The 16,632-nt window shown below is 42.6% G+C and overlaps 1 protein-coding gene across 2 annotated transcripts in view; it reads right to left on the bottom strand.

The window, feature by feature from the left end:
* The window catches only part of cdh4 (cadherin 4, type 1, R-cadherin (retinal)), a 205,596-nt gene extending 189,396 nt beyond the window's left edge, over window positions 1–16,200 (bottom strand). For both annotated transcript variants that reach the window (XM_072382724.1, XM_072382723.1), the window contains exons 1-2: window positions 16,010–16,200; window positions 14,787–14,898 (exon numbers count right to left, since the gene is read on the bottom strand). In XM_072382724.1, the coding sequence (XP_072238825.1) occupies window positions 14,787–14,898; window positions 16,010–16,063 (166 nt within the window). In that variant the 5' untranslated portion in view covers window positions 16,064–16,200. The remainder of the gene's footprint in view (window positions 1–14,786; window positions 14,899–16,009) is intronic.
* Between the last annotated feature and the right edge of the window lie 432 nt (window positions 16,201–16,632).

Consider the following 16,632-nt stretch of genomic DNA (forward strand, 5'->3'; position numbering starts at 1 on the left):
AAGTTTAGCTGCTGGTATTCAGTTGCAACCACCATGTACTATATGTGCCTGATGCACACACATGCACATACAGATGGATAATTAGTACTTAATTCAACCCACACAATTATTTCTTTAAGTTGAAGGTATTTCATATTTAAAAAGGGTTCAGCTATTCGGTCCAAAGTTGTTCCTTTTATTTGCTCTTTTTGTGTGACAATAACAGACAGTTTTCTGGTGTGAGTCCAATGGATAAAAGTGAATGAGGCAGAGTATAGATTTATATATAGATATAGATATTACAGAGGATGAAGAAGTGACTTTGTCTATCTCAAAAACCAAAGTGGAGAGAGATATTCAGCAGGTTCAGGACTATAAGCTGCAGTTACCTCAGGTCAGCACGAGAAAAAAAGGAAAACCATCACTGTGCTGATGTCAGTAATGGCTGTCTTATATTTTTATGCTTTTCAGCAATTTTTTTCATACAGTGCTAAACTAAAGAGCAACAATAAAGCCATTCTATACAGTTACTGTCAGTATAAAATTGTTCCGCAGCAACAAATGTAATGCTGATGTTCAGGCCTTCCTCCAACTCCTTCTCGGATTTCATCTGGCATGCTGCAGGGCCTAAAGTTGCAAGAGGGCCTTGTTTTGTTGCCAACATCCACCTTAGCTCTACAATAACGAGCTACAGGCCCTGAACCTAACCCAAGCATGAATAGTTATTTGTTAAAAATAACATAGCAGAGGTCAAAGCGCCTGATGGTACTTCAGTAGTTTATTATAATGCTGGAAAAGCATAACAGGAATGCAAATCAAGCTGTGAATCATCATGCAAAATCAGGAGACACACCGGTTATCTGCGGCTGGTGAATGTTTACTCATGACAGGTGAGCCCACTGCAGGGCCAGAGTGAACTCGACCAGGACATTAAATCTCAGCTTCGTAATGATACTTTCGGAGTGCAGCTCAAAGCTTTCCACCTCCCCCGTTCAGAAATCAGCTGAAGTAGATTTGAAAGGACGAGAGCCTGCTCAGCTCGTAACCTGTAGGCTGCAAATCAAAATGTGACATTTCTGGAGCTACTGTATGCAAATTCCAACTTCTTAATAATCTCTGTGCTTTTAACAAACAGGCCCAGCAACACAAATGTGCAACAAACATGTTAGAAAATCCAGCAGACCCGATGCAGTAACATCTTTCACGTCTCTGTGGCAGCTCTGACGTGTCATCATGTGGATTAGCCTGGATGTTAGACTGGTTTACACAGCTATAAATTTGACACTGCATTTAAATAGACGCCTGGATGGAACAGCCATCATTCACTTCACCGCAGCCCTGTGGTGGCTGTAATCATGATGACACAGTAATATAACTGTATCCGATTTTCTTTTACCCCAGCTAAATTGCTGCTTATGGCAATAAGAAGGCTTCGATTCCCACGGGACACAGTTAGTCTTATTGTCTTACTGCTGGGCTGCGGTGCAAAGCACAATGTCTGTCACCAACACCGCCAACCCTTTCTCCTCTATCCCCCCTCCTCTCTGCTGGTTCTCAGGGCCATTACTTTTATCTGAAAACCTAAATGAGGCTACAGAGAGAAAAGAGACAGGAAGAGGAGAAGGAGAGGAGAAGAGAAGAGAGGCACACCGCAAGACAGAGTCAAGCAGGGGAGGAAAACTGTGATTCTACTGAAACTGTGATCGATGCCACCAGTGTGTGTCTGCAGTGCACGTTGCCAGCAAATAGGAGGGCTCCATTGATTTACGCCCATATTTGGAAAAAATAAATAAAGTAAAGTTGTTCTCAATCACAGATTTTCCTCTGTTCTGCTGCAAATAATCAGCTTATTTCTACAAAAGGAAGAAAAAGCCAAACATAAAGCTTAGGCATACTGAAAAACTCCACCTTGTTATACACAGACAACAAATGACGTGTGTGTGTGTGTGTGTGTGTGTGTGTGTGTGTGTGTGTGTGTGTGTGTGTGTGTTAGACTGAGACATCTGTAGCACAGTAATGATGTTTCAAGGGGGTTTCTGACTTTTGATAGCCAATGGTTACCACCTTCAGACGGGTATTTGCTCTATGTCTCTTTAAACACTACACAAAAATGTCAAAAAGCAGTCGATCGACAGCACAATCAGATTGTGTCCGTTCCCCCCCCCCCCCCCCCCCCCCCCCCCCCAGCTTAAATGTGTGCTTGTTCTCCAGAGGAGATGAATAGCAAATTTACCTGCAGGCCTGAAGGTGTATGATTATAAAGTGAAAGAAAACCACGAGGAGGTCAAAGCTAATAGTGTAATAGCACATTTAACATTTGTGCTGATACCTACAGGGGGCCTCTGTTACGATGAATTAACCTCTGCTGAAGTGTTCAAAGTATATTCCAGCGTGTGTATGTACAAGCTGTGTATGTGACCTGCTCTGACAGAATGAATGGAGTTCTAAATATAAAATCAGACAAATACGTTTTCAGGAGCTGAATTCACAAAGGAAAGCAGTAACAGCCTGATTAGCTGCCTCTGATTCTGTGGGAGAAGATCAGACAGACAGACAGCTGAGATAATGTGTTCATGGAGAGAAGAAAAGTGAGCAATAAAAACAAAGACGTGTTTAATTCCTTGGTGACATTAAAGTTGGCATAGAGAGGGAACAGGAAGCAGAACAGATTAGGTTGTATTAGAATTCTACAGCAGACTGTCTTCTGTTTATTCTGGTCAGGAAAGCATATTTGCAGATTTGTCTGCCTCCCACAAACAAATCTGCATCACAACAGGAAGGAGTATGGTTCCATAGTGTGATTTTCAAATCAGTCATCTGAATCCTGGCCAGAATGAGCTCTGTCAAACAGGCTGTCAGCAGAGACTAAAACCAAGTTCCCTGTGCTGTAAACAACAACTGCAAGCTTCTCTCCAAAGCAGGCCGGTCAACGCTCGAAAGGTGGAGCAGATACAGCAAGTATCTTTGTATAAATGAACGATTAAATGAATAAACAACAAATAAATAGGGACTTTCAAATCAAACAAGGGAAGCTGCACAAGGAACAGTTCCCAGCACTGGGCATCCACAAGTGGCTGTGATGGAACAAACAGGCCTGCACAAAGCTCACTTTTTGGATCAAAATAGACAGCAAATTGATACAATCAAATCCAAAAAAAGGCGCCGCCACGGGAGATGCAATTTCCCCCCTTCGTTCCATGATGGAGTCAGGATTTGTGTTTCTATTTTCTTTTATGGCACCATCGTTTCCCAAACAGCTTCTTTTATGTGCCCCAAAGCCTGGTGAAAAATGGTGGCGATGCTGTATAGCCTTCAACACTGAGGCTAATCTGAAGCACACACAGACTCGCACACCGTTACTGGGTTGGCCATGACCAGCTGGAAAAGTGTTCGCCTTCCAGCCAAAAGGTCGGCATTTCGATCCCATAGCGCCCCTGATATGTTTATTGGTGTGGAGAAAAAGCGCTGCACACTCTTTGTAGAACCAAGACTAGGCTAATAAGGTGCCAGAAACCGTTTTACACATAGTTTAGATGTTCCTGTGTTCTCATTTTCCATCTAAAGTATGAACAGCAGCAACTGTGAGACAAGCCGTGAATAAATGTCGGTAGCACTAAACTTTTGGGAGCAAGGGAAAAAGAAGTTCCCAGTAAACATATGGAGCACTATTTGTTCCCACATATTTACGCACCTAAAAGTCAAAACAGAAACAACTGAAGTGGCATCTCTCTTCAAGCCAAGACTGCTCTGATTGGTCAGCTCTGCTTGCCTGAGCAGGTACCACCCATCATTCTGTATCAGGACTGAAATTTACATTTTTGGGACAGTGTCATTGGATGAAAGATTAGCGCTCGTCCAGCAGTGCAGGATGAGTCATCATCATTTATTCAGTGTTTTTCAGGAAATTAAAACTCAAAGAAAGAAAGGGAGAAGAAGACATCCAAGTTTCACTAAAAAACAAGCAATAGACATATTTGTCCACTATCCACAGTGGTGTGAGATGGTGGCGTATCCCTGTTGTTTCTGTAGGGAAGCCTGACGCAAATGGTGAGTTATGAACATCGAAATATGTGAACCATTCAGATTTTTGTAACCATCTTATTATGTATTTTGTAAAATAGGTTTTTTTTTTTGTTTTTTTTTTTTTTTACAACAACAAAAAACAAACAAACAAACCACCCGGTCACACCAGTCGCAGCAGCCCGGGCTTGAGACCCACCATCACCCAGGCCCCCCCCAACAGGGGAAAAGCACCCCACCCCCACCGCACGCCCCAACACCCTGAAAAAAAAAACAACCATCTGCGGACACCTTGGAGGTCCCAGAGCAACAAGCCCAGCACCAGGACCTGCACCAACCCACCCATACTGTGGCGCGTCCAGGGCAACCCAGCCCCCCCAGGCACAGGCAGGGCCCCCCCCCCCGGGCGCAAGGCAGCGCCCAGCCACCAGGGCCCAGGCCCAGCACCACCACCCACGCCAGAGCGGCCCGGCCACCCGGCATAGAGCCAGCAGCCACCACCCCAAGGCCCCTAAGGGACCCCGTCCCACACCGCAAGACAGTCCCACCCGCAAGCCCCCAAAACTGCCCTCCAAGCCCGACACACAGTCCCCCCCAGCAATGACCAACCCGGTCCCCACGACCCGAGAGACCACCAGACGCCCGAAGCCACACAGCCCCCCCCCAGCACACACCCAACCGCCCAGAGCGACGGGACAGCAACCCACCAACACCACTATGTGATAAAGCTAATCAGTGGGGACCAGAGAGAATGAAATTCAGCCAATTGATGTTTTGAGGAGGCAGACATTGTTTCCATGCTAATATAATCTAAAAGAAAATTTCTAAACTGGTTAATACACAGATTGTTCTTCGCTTTCCAGTTCATGAGAATAGTTTTCTTTGCGATACATGTGTGAACCATGTGTGCTGAGTTAATTTCCATGTTGATGTTGTCTAAGTCACCCAGTATGCACAGTGTGGGGCATGTAGGAATGCTACACTTTAGCCATGTTGATAGGTCCTCATAGACTTCAAGCCAGAACTTCTGGACAGGCGCACAGAACCACAAAGCGTGTGCATAATCATCAGGTGTGTTATCTGTGCAATGTGAGCAGATGTTTGAGTGTGTTAGACCCATCCTGAACATCCTTTGTCCTGTATAGTGTGTTCTATGAAGGATTTTGTATTGTATGAGCTGTAAATTAGGATTCTGAGTCATTCTGAAGGTGTTCAAACATATTTGTGGCCAGAAGCTATGACTAGAACTGATGGATAAATCTGCCTCCCATTTTGAGGATGGAAGAGACATTGTGTCATCTATCTTAGACGATAATTTATATATTTTTGATAGTAGTTTTGGGGTGCAGCTGCTTAGAAATTCTGCTACCCTAGTCGGGAGTTGTAAGTCTGGTTGGTGGAGGATATATTTCTTTGTTATTATAGACTTAGGTTGTTGATATTCTAGGAATTTATTGCTGCCTATCTCGTGTTGTGATATGAGCTCATCAAATGAAATAAAATTTCCATAAATAGGGTGTATTTTAACCCCAACCAAAATGCTTTCATAAACCTAACCACATAGCGCTGGTGCCTAAACCTGAACAAACAAGAACTGAATCCATAAACAAAGCCCTCCAACCGTCTAATGCAGACTGTGTTTCCATATGTGCTATCGCTACCCTCTATGTGGAAACAAGATGCTGAAGGAGGAGCCAGGGAATTGAAATCTGGTCCTCCAACCAATTGGTATGTGATGAATTGCCAGTGAGAGTATGTTATACCGAGCTAACACTGAACTTAACAAGGTCAGTAATGTGATATTTACTTTTCTGCTCTGTGAGCAAGGATTCAAGCTCCATGTAAGACTGCAGGAATGATGGTTTAAAGAGAAATCCCAAGGAATGTCCAAACTCCACACTGTTCACCATAATAAAACAAGAATTAAGGTTAAAATCTAAAAATTATTATTAACATTCAAGTCAATATTTAAACAACTGAATCTTGATAAAATTTAAATCAAAATATGCTTTTTAAAATGGAGGAAATTTTCTGTCAGCATCTACAGAATTTTCTCCATTTTAGTAATGGAAGTTTTGAATTATTTACCGCCGTAAACAGGTATGCCACTCTCCCACTCCCTACCACCACCTCTCTCAGTGCGCTGTGTATCTCAGCCTCTCCCTCATCCCTCTCTTTGCGTACTAATGAGCCGTGAGATTGACAGCTGGATTACCGGGCTGGTTTGTAATCCTTTAATTTCTCCATTTAAGATAATCACCCTCTGGATGGAGCACTGCCTACAAACACACATGCACATACGAAAATGCACACCAAATATTCTGTCTTTATATATAAATAACTGTGGGCTTACACGTTGAACAAAAATGAACGAGAAAAAGTGGTGAAAACAAGAGCACGCAGGCGCCCTGATCAAATATAGACTCCAAGCTGGATTAATCCTGAGGACAAAGCAGAGCACAAGCTCTTTTCTGGCAAGGGACTTTTTTTGATATTAGAGTTTGTAGAACAAAGGCATCTTGACAGTGCAGTCTTTTAATTAAGGCGATAGAGTAGCAAAAGCCCCGTGGCTTCAAAAATGGCTGTACAGCGCAATACAGAGTGGCCCTCTGGAGATGCATTTAGCAGCAGCTTAGGAGGATCTATGTGTTGAGTCAAGCCAAACGTAAATCATTTTGATTGGGCCATGTTTCTCATCTCCTCCATCGCCGCAAACTGAGGATATGAGTGCTGGAGAACATGTGAGGTCAAGAGGCAGAACAAGGTCAAACCGCCTGGCTGTAATTCATCAGCAAAGTGAGAAGCGATATGTCACTTTGAGCCCCTGAATCTGGAAAATGGGGGTGGGGGAGTAAAATAAGGAGGAAAAGCTGAGCGAAAGGGCAGCCGGGGTAGGCGGAGAGTCCCTTAGCTCATTGCTGAGTAAACAAGTTATGTAAAATATGCACATAATGGATTAAAAAAATCCACGTTTAGACGTCCTTAAAGTGTCAGGTGTACAAGCGCACGTCGCAGTGCCTCCATCTCCTCCTGACGTGCGTTTCCTCCTCTTCACGATTTACAGTAACTCTTTGGAATCCCGGAGAAGGCCTAAATAGATCTCAGGAATTATGAATCTTCTTCTGTAATCCACTCCAGAATAATTACAGCCAAGAGCCAAAAACGTGCATGTATAGTGTGACAAAGGACAGCCACAGAATAATGGGAGACTATGTTTGGGGTGTCACCATAGACCATCATTGACAATAACTGTGACATGAAAAGACAGAATACTGATAATGTGGTGAAAAAACACTTCTGATCTAAACTGGTGAAATGAAAATATTATTGATTAGAAATTAGAGAATTTGTGTAATCTTTATTATTCCATACCTACAGTTTGGGGTATAATTCAAATAGCAATATTAAAGGAGACCAAACTAATTTAAAAAAAACAAATATGAATAAGTTGATGGCAATGATTTCATTATTATGAATGCTGGATAACCATGATGATTATGTGGTGAAAATTATGACAGCCCCTCACTATGTGAATTCTTATTTCACAGTTTTTTTACTTCTTTGAAGAATACAGCTCGACTTGACTCAAAACTAACAGCAAACATTCAAAATACCACATTTTTGACAAACAACAAAAGGTGTTGGAAAATTAATTCAAATGCATTTTATTTCTTTATATTTCAGTATACTTTTCTGGATTACAATAGTTCAAATGATTTGGGTTTTTTTCAAGCAATTGCAATAGTTCATCCACTGAAGTGTGCTCTCGTAGATGACAATACAAACAAGCAGATTTGCATTCAAGTGAACAATTTGCACTGCAGAATCAGAGCTTCAACGCCGAAGACCCGATTGGTATTCTGATACATGTAAAACCTGCAGGCCTAGATGAGGGGGAAGAACCTGTGTAATGAACTAGTTTACACTTGCAGCTAAAAGGTGAAACAGAGGTCTCCTACTGGGGAAAAATGATTCATTTCTGCACTGCAACAAAAAAGCCAACAGAGTCTTAATCAAGGCCAAAGATCGTTACAGCGCAAAGAGATGCAAAGTACTAATACACATTGATTGGGAGAGAGGGCGGTCAATTGCAAAAGGTTTCCAATAACAAATGCAAATAACATTCACAAAATACAAGGTCATAAGTGGTGATGGTGGTATTCTTCCTGAAAATGGCTTTCTGCAACCTTCTTTGATCATACTTGTAAAGAAAGGCATCTCTGAGGAGGGATAAAATGTAATTAGGAGACAATTTCTGAGAATTCGGAAACACCACTTGAGATTTCATCCACTTATGTTTTCCTCTAAAGCTGCCCTCGTCTCAGCTCTCAAAATACAGTAGTAAAGTCTCTAGTACCTCATCCAACATCGTCCTCTTTCTTATCCGTTAATCCCTTGCCAAGGACTTCTTTTTGGCTAACACCATCAGAACAGACTATTTCTCCTTTTCCTTATAATCACTCTATGATTCAACACACAGCCGCCAGCACATGGAGATGCAATCGGAGGTCTGATAATATCATGGTTAGCTCTGCGTGAAGGTCAGAAGTCAGGGCACAATTAGCCTACCTCCATTTCGTCAGGAAATGTAGATATAAAGAGTAATCTCACCCAACAGAGTGCAAACACACGTGGTGCACTATGCTATTAAAAAGCAGCAGGACTCTCAGACAATGGGTTTCTCTCCGACGGCTTATCGCCGTTTAAATACAAGAAGCACAAGATGAATCATGTCAGTTTCCATGCGCACACCATGGGGGAGGGAAATGAAACAATGTTTGTTGCAATGAAACTCCATGAAAGTGCATGGCGAGACCCGACGACCGACCATCAGACTAAAGCTAACACCAGCACTCTGCCAGAGGAGCACAGTGGAGATCAGAGTACTAATACTAATAAAATTCACATGGAAGCTGTGACAATAACATTCCTGCTGACAGCCAGTTTCCCTTCCATCAAAACCTCTTCTTTTTTTTTTTTTTTTTCAAACGTACCACCTGCACAGAGAAAAAGACGACACAACAGAATGAAAAGCATTGTGCTGTGGAATGTGCTATATCTTGGGTGGCTTCCTTGATGGAATTGGCTCCGCATGTATGTGACGTTGTAGGGGAGTTTGAGGGATATAGGAGCGTAGCTTGGCTTGGTAAGAAGGCAGGCAAGATAAAGAAAAATGATGTGGCTCATCTTCTGTACCTGTATTCTATCAGCTCGCCACAGACTGCGGGTCCTGGCTGCAGAGATGAAAGACTCTCTGGAGGACAAGAGAGACGTTCATGAGTCAGAAGGAAAATGGCATCCCGCTTATCAAATGCCTGGGAACATAATCCCCCCCCCACGCTCCCAGTTCTTAGGTCTGGACGCACTTATGAAAGCCCTGTCACTTCAGATAGTAGGTTACGAGTCAGAAGTTCTCCACAGCACAGTAAACGCCAGCCTGGCTGTTTCAAAGCAGATATGGCTCTTTGCCAGATTTTTCTGCTGGAGTCTAATTGGGGTCATGTTACAAGTCATTCTGTATGTGTAACTTTTAGAGATGGAATTAAACAACGAGAACACCATGCTGAAAGCGTATAGCTTATAAAGGCGGAATTCCTCTTACATTAATCTTTTAGATTACAGTGTAGTGCGTTTAATTTTTTCACTTTATGCACTGCAAGAACCACTCTGAAATTAAAAAGCCCAGGGATGAGGGTAGCTAAAAAAAAATCCAATTGTGGATTATGTTTTCATTGAGCAGGTCGTTCTCATTAGATTCAAGAGACAACATGGGGACTGGAAAAGAAAACAAGCCCATTGTTTTCAAAAGGACAGTGCAGGCTCACAATGGAAGGGCTCCGACTTTAAATAAAGATACTGAATTACAGGGTGACACACATCTCTTGTGGCCATCTCTGCATTTCTAACTCATTCATTGAAAAGAAAAAATCCACCCTTCAGAAATACAGCTTTCTTTCCATAAAAAGCTATTTTCTATGTCACAAAATCTGGGCAGCATAAAGGAAAATATCTATTCAGACAAGCGGATAAATCACATACAATGTTGGCGTTTCCTGTCTTTCAGGCTCGGCGAGAGGCTAAAGGTGAAGCTCATCACTGTTGTATTTTCAAATATGCATTGACAGCGACTTAAAGAGACACTACCCTGTCTGAGCGGGAAATCAATGTCTTCTGCGCTGGGGTCACATCCTCGTGTCTGTGCTCCTAGGTGTCTGTTCAGGCTCTCGGAGCGAGGCGGTAGGTTTACACAGCGATGTGCAATCAGTGGAATATTTCTTTTCGTGGCTTATCTGCCCGCAGCGGGAATCTGCACGGACCATGACTTAAGGCCTGACTGTTTGCTCTCCTATGTGCTAAAGCCCTTGCCTCCAATCCTGACCTGGCTTCCAGACAAACATTTCCATGGGAGCATAGGATGATTTTATTCAGCGGAACTTTGCGGCAGGTCAGAGATTTGTGAGTTAGTTAAACAAAGGTCTTGTATGGTCAACCGCAAAACCATAACAGCCTTTTTAACCTATAAAGCCAGTGAAGATTGACCAGCGGGAGCACTGAATGATGCATTACGACTATAAAATGACCTTTCAATACTTTAGCAGACATTTAACTTCTCGTACAGGGAGGAGACAGAAAACAGCAAGAATAAAGTACCACAACAGCATTTTATAATGCTGCACTGTACTAACTAAAGATTATGTACTTTTTTTTTACATCATGTGTGTCCTGTAGGTGTCTTTTTTTGTTACAGCAGAGTGAAAAGCAGTTTGGTTCCTAACGTTTTCATTTTTCAAAGTTTTGCTGTTAAAAGGACACAGCATATGACACAGTCTAAGAGGAGAGCACCGTTCTCTGACTCTCTCAGTGACGGGGCGTTTTTTTGGATATAGGGTGACTGGCCAGATGGGTGTTAAACCAGCAAAGAAAGGATTATGGGATCTATAATCCGCTGTGAAATTCCCCTCCCTAATAGCTTGTTAATTTTTAATGCAGATAAAAGTGCAGGTAAAGTTACCCTAATGGCCCATGGCTTTACAATTTGAACAATGAACTCTATTGAAATCAAAGTCAACATTCAGTGTCTTAGTAAGGCGTTGGGTCACCACCTTCTACCAGAACTGCTGCTGCACATGAAGTCTTTCGGTGATGTCTCTGCCCTACAGATGGAGGAATTAGCTTGGTTTTGATGGCCATTTTTGGCTTGCGTTTTGAAGATATGAATAAGAAATGGTGAATGCAAATAGTAAGAATCAAAAGAAATTCCACTAATGCATTAAGAAAGGTTTATATGCTTGCTTGAAATAGTTTTAGGCTGTTTTAAAGAGGACTTCACATGCATCTGGGGAAATGGAAACTACTTTGCAAACTGAATCTAACTGGACAACGATTAAAATAACGCAATTCACTGGGTGTGCACATCAGCTACAAAGGAATGCACATGACTCACCAGCATTTTCCCAGATATCAAGTAAAATTGCAAATATGCCAAGAGATAAAAGTTTGTCCTTAAGAAGTCAAAGTCAAAGTCAAATTTATCTGTAAAGCACATTTAATGTACAAAACAATTCACAGTGCTTTACATAAAATAAAAGCATTGCAGCGGGGAGCGGAGGAAGCATTAAAAATATGTAAAATAATATAAATAGAAAGAAATAAAATAATTGAAATGAATTAAAATGAATAAAAACAAGCAACAGTCAGAAAAATGTTTTAACCTGGATTTAAAAATGTCTACATTTGGTGAAAGTTTAATCTCCACTGGCAGTTTGTTCCACTTGTTTGCAGCATAACAGCTAAATGCTGCTTCTCCAGGTTTAGTCTGGACTCTGGACTGGACCAGCTGACCTGAGTCCTTGGATCTAAGAGCTCTGCTGGGTTTATATTCTCTGAACATATCACAGATGTAACCATCAGTAGGATTTTAAAATCTATTCTGTGCCACTGTAAAGATTTTAAAACTGGTGTGATGTGTTCAGATCTCTTAGTCCTGGTTAAAACTCTAGCAGCAGGGTTCTGGATGAGGTGCAGATGTTTAATGCACTTTTTGGGAAGTCCAGTTAAGACCATTAGAATAATCGAGTCTACAGGAGATAAATGCATGGATGAGTTTCTCCTGGTCGTTTTGGGAGAGAAAACCTTTAATTCTGCCTTGATGACAGCTTTGATGTGGCTGGTGAAAGTCAGATCTGAGTCTATCAACACTCCAAGGTTACAAACTTGATCAGTGATTGTAAGGGCCCGAGTCTCAAGGTATTTACCAATCCTGACCCTCTTCTCTTTGCTACCAAGAAGAGCTCTCTCAAAGTTCCTGTTGGGGAAATCCACAACATCTGTTGTTTGTCTTCCTCTATTTTCACCACAGTCGCCACAGACATAGATTTAAAACTTAATTATGGAGCAGTTGACAAAGATACTTAGAATATTCAGCACTGACTAGCTTGAATGCAAGGGCTGAAATGTAACGCACGTTCATTTAGATGTAAATGTTCAAAGTTTGCAGTCTCTCCAATTATTTTCAGTCTGTAATGAAACCTATTAAATAAAAAACATCAGGGTCCTTGGAGGTGACACACATTCAAATATTTCTCATCACTACGTGTGTCTTGAATAACTGCCAGCAGTAATGGAAAGTGTGATCCAACACCACTATGGCCCTTATAACACACACAGAGGTTGATGAGGCATGACAACCAGGCGTATACCGCAGCTGTATCAGGGACAACATTTCTAACACCTTTAATTAACCAAGGTTGGTGTTAATGAATCTGACATCAAAAGTATTACATGGCTGCTTCTAAACTACCCACACACCATTAAAACAGTGAACCAAAAGCAGAACAACTGCTCCCCTCCACCTCAGCATGAAAAGAGGTGAGATCCATAGACTGGAAACAGAAGCCTGGTTCACACTGCACCTGCTGGGCCAGAGCTTTCTGCTTCTTTCTCCTTTCCCCATCCCTCACTGTCCATCTCTCAAGGGAGACAACAACCACGGCCAACAGCAGTCCAGCAACTCCCTCTGCAGATCCAGAGCATACCAGACCCCTCCCTCATTTCATCTTTAGCCCATTCATTTTCTTGGAAAGTGACAGTTTCAGGTTATACATATTGTGGTGTCAGTAATAAAAGCTTCCTCCCTCTTATGTGTTTCACTGTATAGAAAACAGACCTCCAATAAGGCTAGCCAATGCACATTAATCACCGCAGGACGACTTAAGCTGCTGGAGCCCATATCTCTTTGAATAGCCAGTGGGGAGGACAGAGAGGCTCTCTGATTGATTTTTGTAAAGAGCAAACAAAGAGTCAGAGAAACTAGAAGCAAAGTTATTATGGGATCAAAGCTGGTGTGATATCACATAGGATAATCAAATGGATCCAGCCGAGCTCTGTGGTGACATTTTTATAAACTGAAGCATTAGCCACTAATAGGTACACCGAGACATGCCATATATGTGTGCAGCATCCCCAAGAGGCACATGTGCATGCAGCACAGAGGAGGACAAAACATATGCTATCTGTCTGGATACATCAACCTCTGTTAACATTGTTTGGATCAGTAAACCCAGTTTCAAACAGGCAGAAACCCTGAGCCCTAATCCCCTCCAGGCACTGACAGGCTGCACTGTCCTTGTCAGCTTCTCAAATAGAAAAATAATAATTCCATTGTTGTACTTGGAGTAGGAAAAAAGAACAGCTGTTACAATAAGAATGCCATTTTCTTCTATCAAATAGCATTTCACGTACAATAGGCAAATATTTGGCAATAAAGGCCAGGTGTCAGGGGAGAGCTTGCCTTACTGTCTGCTCTTGTGGAGATGTTACCAAGAACTATGACTAGCAGTCCAGTATGAGGAAAGGAAGAAAAGAAGGACATATGAAACATTCTAAAAACTGGAGCTATTTTTTTTAATATATCATAGCGGAACCCGACACTGTGGGAATAAGTCTAAGCCTTCCTCTCGCCTCATCACAGTGGCCATTTTATTATCTAAAGGGTTTAAGGATGTACTTATAATGTGGTCTTTGGTATAAAAGCACATCTAGTGCGCGTTCAAGGTGTTCTTTATCAGTCAATTATGCAAAACAAGAACAATTGAATGTGGATGGAGGGTGGGGGGGGGGGCGGATTCATTTTCATTAGAGCGGCAATTCACCAGCAAACAGAAGCGACATGCTGAAGGAGCTCTGGCATAATTTCACATGACTGGGGATAAAGCTCCCAGCAGGTGCGGTACACTACCTAAACTGAAAAGAAATGGAGTGAGAAACGCCGAAGTGAATTCCCCTAAGAAATATAAAAGAATCATAAATGGCCCAGAGAATCCACCCCGATGAGCACTGTAAATAAAGTGAAAGTTTGGGGCTTCAAGCAGCAACATGCAGAAAGGAGAACAGGCTATCTAAATTTGCCTGCTCAGAGAGCTTATTGCCAAGTCAATCCAAAAAGGATTTTTTTACAACAGTCTGCTTAATCTTGGTGTTCATTCATCAGTGAAACTTGAACATCACACACCTGCTGTCACATCACTTGATTTATTCTTGTCTCTTTTTTTTGTGACCCAAACATCAAAATTCTGCTTCCATTTAAATAGAGCTGCTGTTAGTGTGTCTGCACAGCCACAGCTAAAGTGCACACGTTCTGACCTTTGAGGGGTCATGGAGACTTTCACACACCACACACACTCAAAGTAGAGACACACACCTATTCACGCTATAAGTTTGGGGACGGATCTGTGGCGTGGAGAAAATCCCGTCGGCCAATAAATGACACCCAGCAGCTGCAGGCTTACCTTTGAGGATGGTCTGGCCGTGCAGCACGTCTCTCGAGACAATCACTGTGTAGAAGTTCTGGGAGAAGCCTGGTCTGCAAGGAGGTTTTTGGGGCTGGCCTGCCTTACCACCCTGAGAAGTTGAAAAAAAAATAAAAAACTTTGGTTAAGCACTGACAAACTGATTTGAGGTCACAAGCCGATCTCACACCCATTTCAGACTCTTGAACCTCACAGTCTCCCTTGTTTCAGTGAGTGATTTGATTCAGACGACAGCCTGATGCACTGGGATGGGTCACCGTGTGGAATATCCACAAAGACACCTACCCTGAAGTCTCACATGAGGTCCTTAAATGCTGCACAAAGACGGAATAAATTATCATAACGATGGTGATCATCATCTGAATCTCACCATTATCATCATAATGACCACGTCATGATCATTTATTATAGGGGAGCAAATGCTGATTACAGGCAACATCACAGTAGGTACTGTGATGAATATGACTAAGATTGGAGAGAGAGGTTTGGCGGTTGTATAAATTGTTAAAATGTAACAACATATTTTGCTGATGTTTAAGAACAGCTTCAGGCTCACAGCATTGAAGGGAGAATGTACTCACAGCAACTCGCCTGATTCACAGCAGCAAGTTCTGGTTTATAAATAAAATACATATTTAACTTTGTTCTGTAATTATAGTCAGCGACTGAGCATCAACTGTACGAGTTACTGATTTTTCAAAATTTCCCTAACTTATGAAATAAAAAGATAATATACCCCCCCCCCCCTCTCTCTCTCTCTATCTATCTTTTAGTTTATCTTCTTCGTTGATCTGTAACCGTTAACTGGGGGATGAAATCAGAATTAACAGTGCGTAAATTAAGTTAATCGCAGGCAACAGAGCGACCAGCCCCTCCAGAAACCACTGTCCACTGCAATAGTACACTGCAGCTTATTTGGACGAGAGGACGGGGAGCCGAACCCTCAGAGTACTGTGACTGCGACTTTTTTTTTTTTTTGCCTCCACAGTTGGACAAAAAATGTTCTTGACCACAAAAAGCGCCGCGTTAAACTCAATTACGTCCAATCGTGTTGGCTGTGGCGCAACACAACGAGGCAGCCGTTCACGGCCACTTTCGAGCGCTCCTGCGGCGCGCTGCAAAGCTTAAGTAAGCATTACAGCAGTGCAGCACTTCCCCCGTACTGCGAGACAAACACACAAGAAGAAATCAACTCATCTTACCGTGGATGCGCCCACAAGTAAGGTGCACGCCAGGACGACGCAGCCAACGTTCATCTTCGCAAAACACGCGGTTTAGAAGTTAAAAGAAACAAAAAATGAGGAACGACGAGCCTTCTTCGTCCAATAGACCTCAGTAATTCCCGGATTACTTCGTTTTCACCTCGACTGCTGACTAAGACAACGTCCCTACTTGTCTGGCGCAAAAGTGCCGCTGAGACAGAGATGCTGCGCTCGGTCCAGAGGAAGCTGATGCCCCATTGGATGACAGCGTCACTACGACCCCTCCTCCTACCCCGCAGGCGAAGCGGGCACGGCAACGTGCACAGTCTTCGCTCCGAATAACTCCCTGTGATGATGCCACTTCAGGGATCTATTGGTTGAAAAATGCATTTTCCAGGCTATTTAGATTCATATTTTGACTTCAGATGGAGCAGAGGCGGTTCTGGCCGTCTGAGTGACAGCCAACCATCCGAGTCCTTTCATGTGTCCATCAGCTAACTGGAGTCTATTTCACACCCCAGTTACCCCCTCTGCCCCTGATCCAGGGTAGAAGCACGGCAAGAGCCGCCGCCTTATTAACTTTTTATTAAAGCTGCTATGATATGAGACTGACAGATATAACT

The sequence above is a fragment of the Leuresthes tenuis genome, unplaced genomic scaffold (assembly GCF_036924035.1).
Source record: "Leuresthes tenuis unplaced genomic scaffold, fLeuTen1.0.hap1 SCAF_3, whole genome shotgun sequence".
Classification (NCBI taxonomy): Eukaryota; Metazoa; Chordata; class Actinopteri; order Atheriniformes; family Atherinopsidae; genus Leuresthes; species Leuresthes tenuis.